This window comes from Pyxicephalus adspersus, chromosome Z (genome assembly GCF_032062135.1).
Source record: "Pyxicephalus adspersus chromosome Z, UCB_Pads_2.0, whole genome shotgun sequence".
NCBI lineage: Eukaryota > Metazoa > Chordata > Amphibia > Anura > Pyxicephalidae > Pyxicephalus > Pyxicephalus adspersus.
The window spans coordinates 32,755,137-32,757,409 of NC_092871.1; the positions used below are offsets into that span (position 1 = coordinate 32,755,137).

The 2,273-nt window shown below is 39.7% G+C and overlaps 1 protein-coding gene across 1 annotated transcript in view; it reads right to left on the reverse strand.

The window, feature by feature from the left end:
- RNF128 (ring finger protein 128) overlaps positions 1 to 2,121 on the reverse strand; it is a gene marked incomplete in the record, with an annotated part of 38,631 nt that extends 36,510 nt beyond the window's left edge. Inside the window, 1 exon segment of the mRNA XM_072429728.1 lies at positions 1,573 to 2,121. Within this exon segment, the coding sequence (XP_072285829.1) occupies positions 1,573 to 1,993 (421 nt within the window).
- Positions 2,122 to 2,273: the final 152 nt, after the last annotated feature.

The following is a 2,273-nucleotide window of genomic DNA, read 5'->3' on the forward strand; positions in this document are numbered from 1 at the left end:
TCTTCCGGAGAGAATTGTTATAACATAAAGGGAATAGTTTTTCTGTACCATGAATGCCCCATGAGGATCTCAGTCTGCCCCCATACAAACACAGTACATTGGGAAATACAAACCAGTTATAATAATCAACATACAGCTAAGTATTTTTTTCCTATAGGCAAGTTAGGTACACATTTATAGAAGAGTTTATATCCGATTAGAGAAATGGTTTTAATCGACATTAGGTGTTTGCTTTGGCCATTATGGGTAAAGTGGCATTGTGTTCTAATAGCCAATCCCCCAGCACGGTATACTGATTGATCTGTGTGCCTTCACTCCTCTGTCAGGGTGTAGTAAGGGCTTAGGGGACCAAGTGATTTCCCCTTCAATACTCCCTTAGAGTGTTTGGGTCTGGGTGGTGAATAGCTAGACTCAAACACCGTCAAATACCCATTCACACAAAAGTCAGTTTGTCTTTAATAAACCTTCAATGGATCAATTTGCATAGTGCCACTTCCAACATATCCTCCGTATTGTTTGTTATGTTGACTTCTTGCCTGAATACTTTAAGTAACTGCCCTGGAACAAGCATTTAGATAAAGATTTCTGACATTTTTTGTCCCAAGTGAGCAACTCAAAATATTGACTATGCTACCTGGTGACTCAGTAAAACAGCCAGGACAAGAGGCATTTTTGAAGAAAACCAACAGCTCCTGCGTTACTCCCACAATACATTCTTCATTTTTTGTTGGTTTTTGTTTAGTTTCACCAATAAACCCATCCAAACTTTTTGCATTAGTAAACAAAAAGAACAATAGTGGTTTGTAGGCTTGTCATGTAGAAAGACTCAATTTAGGTATACACATTCACTACACAACAGAAACCCTGAATTATGGATATACATAGATATAAAAGACCTCCTGATTGGTCTTCAAATATCCAGAAACAGCTAAAGACAGAAAATATATAAAAAGATCATCAAGCATTTTCAGATGCAATAACCATAAGGAGCACTACAATATGTCCGAATAATAAATATAGAAAGGGTGCTGCAAGTAGCACATGAGAATGCCGGATCTAATGTCTTGCCACCACTTGTGACCGAAACACTCCTATTTGTTTTAATGTTGTATGGCATTAATAAGTGGTAAATTCCAAGGGCATGTAGTGCACCCACCCTCTAATTTGTTTCCCAAAATTTTTAGCATGGAGGAACCCTTAAAATGACTTTCACGTCTTCAGTGAACCCCTGTTTTAATTACTATATCCACAGCTCCAAGTACATTAGTGTGGTGGTCAGTAGGAAGAATGCCTTTTACATTGCTGTCCAATGGGATGATTGGCACCCTTACAGATAGACAAAAAGGTCATTGTTATAGGTAAACTAACCTGAGAGTCACAAGTTTCTCATTGCTCATGGAACCCATAACAATTTCTGGAGGAAATCTAATTGAGAAACACTGCTCTAATCACTTGCTAACTGATTGTGTGAACAAGCCCATATACTCCTTTTAAAAATTGCTGTATTTTTTTTTTTAACTATGGGTAATACTAAGGTACATACAATTTTTTGGTACATATTCATGCACTTACCCGGATGAGACATTTCGATGACCTCATTGTCTTCTCCAATGTTGTTGTATATGACCACTGCTCTGGCTCCAGCAATAGAAGCAGCATTGATTTTGTCACTGAAAGTGCAGCCCCCTCCTCTCTGTATAAGCGCAATCCAAGGTCCATTCCAGTCCTGTGGAACACTGAAGTTCACATTGGTTGTGCACGCGTAATAATTAGAACCCCTATGACTCTTTGGCAGAACCACCAGTCCATAAGCCCTGTCCACTGGGGAGTCATGGCCATAGACTCCAAACTCTCCCTCTTCCCACAGTGTCCTGTTGTCTATCACATAGGTGTAATTCACATTGGCTGTCCACAGAATATCAGCTTCAGAGCTCTGTATTCCCAGAAAACATAGCAGCAAGGTAACTATGGCTTCCCTTGACCAAAGCCTCATTTTCTATCCTTACAAGGCAAGCAGTTCTAACAAGGATACAAGTCTATTCAGTCTGTAGTAGAAAGTATGCTTGAGTACAGAAACCAGATCTGTTTTCTTCACTCTGTCCAGTGATTCTAAAGCTAAACCCCTCCCTGCATTACCTGTACTGCAGGTGCTGTGCACAACCTTCCCAGGGGCGGGTATCTCACTTAACCCCTTTTCTGCTACTTCACATTGTTCTTTAGTCTATTCAACAGGTATCAATAGGTAAAGCATTATATGAAAAGCACTGTGAAAA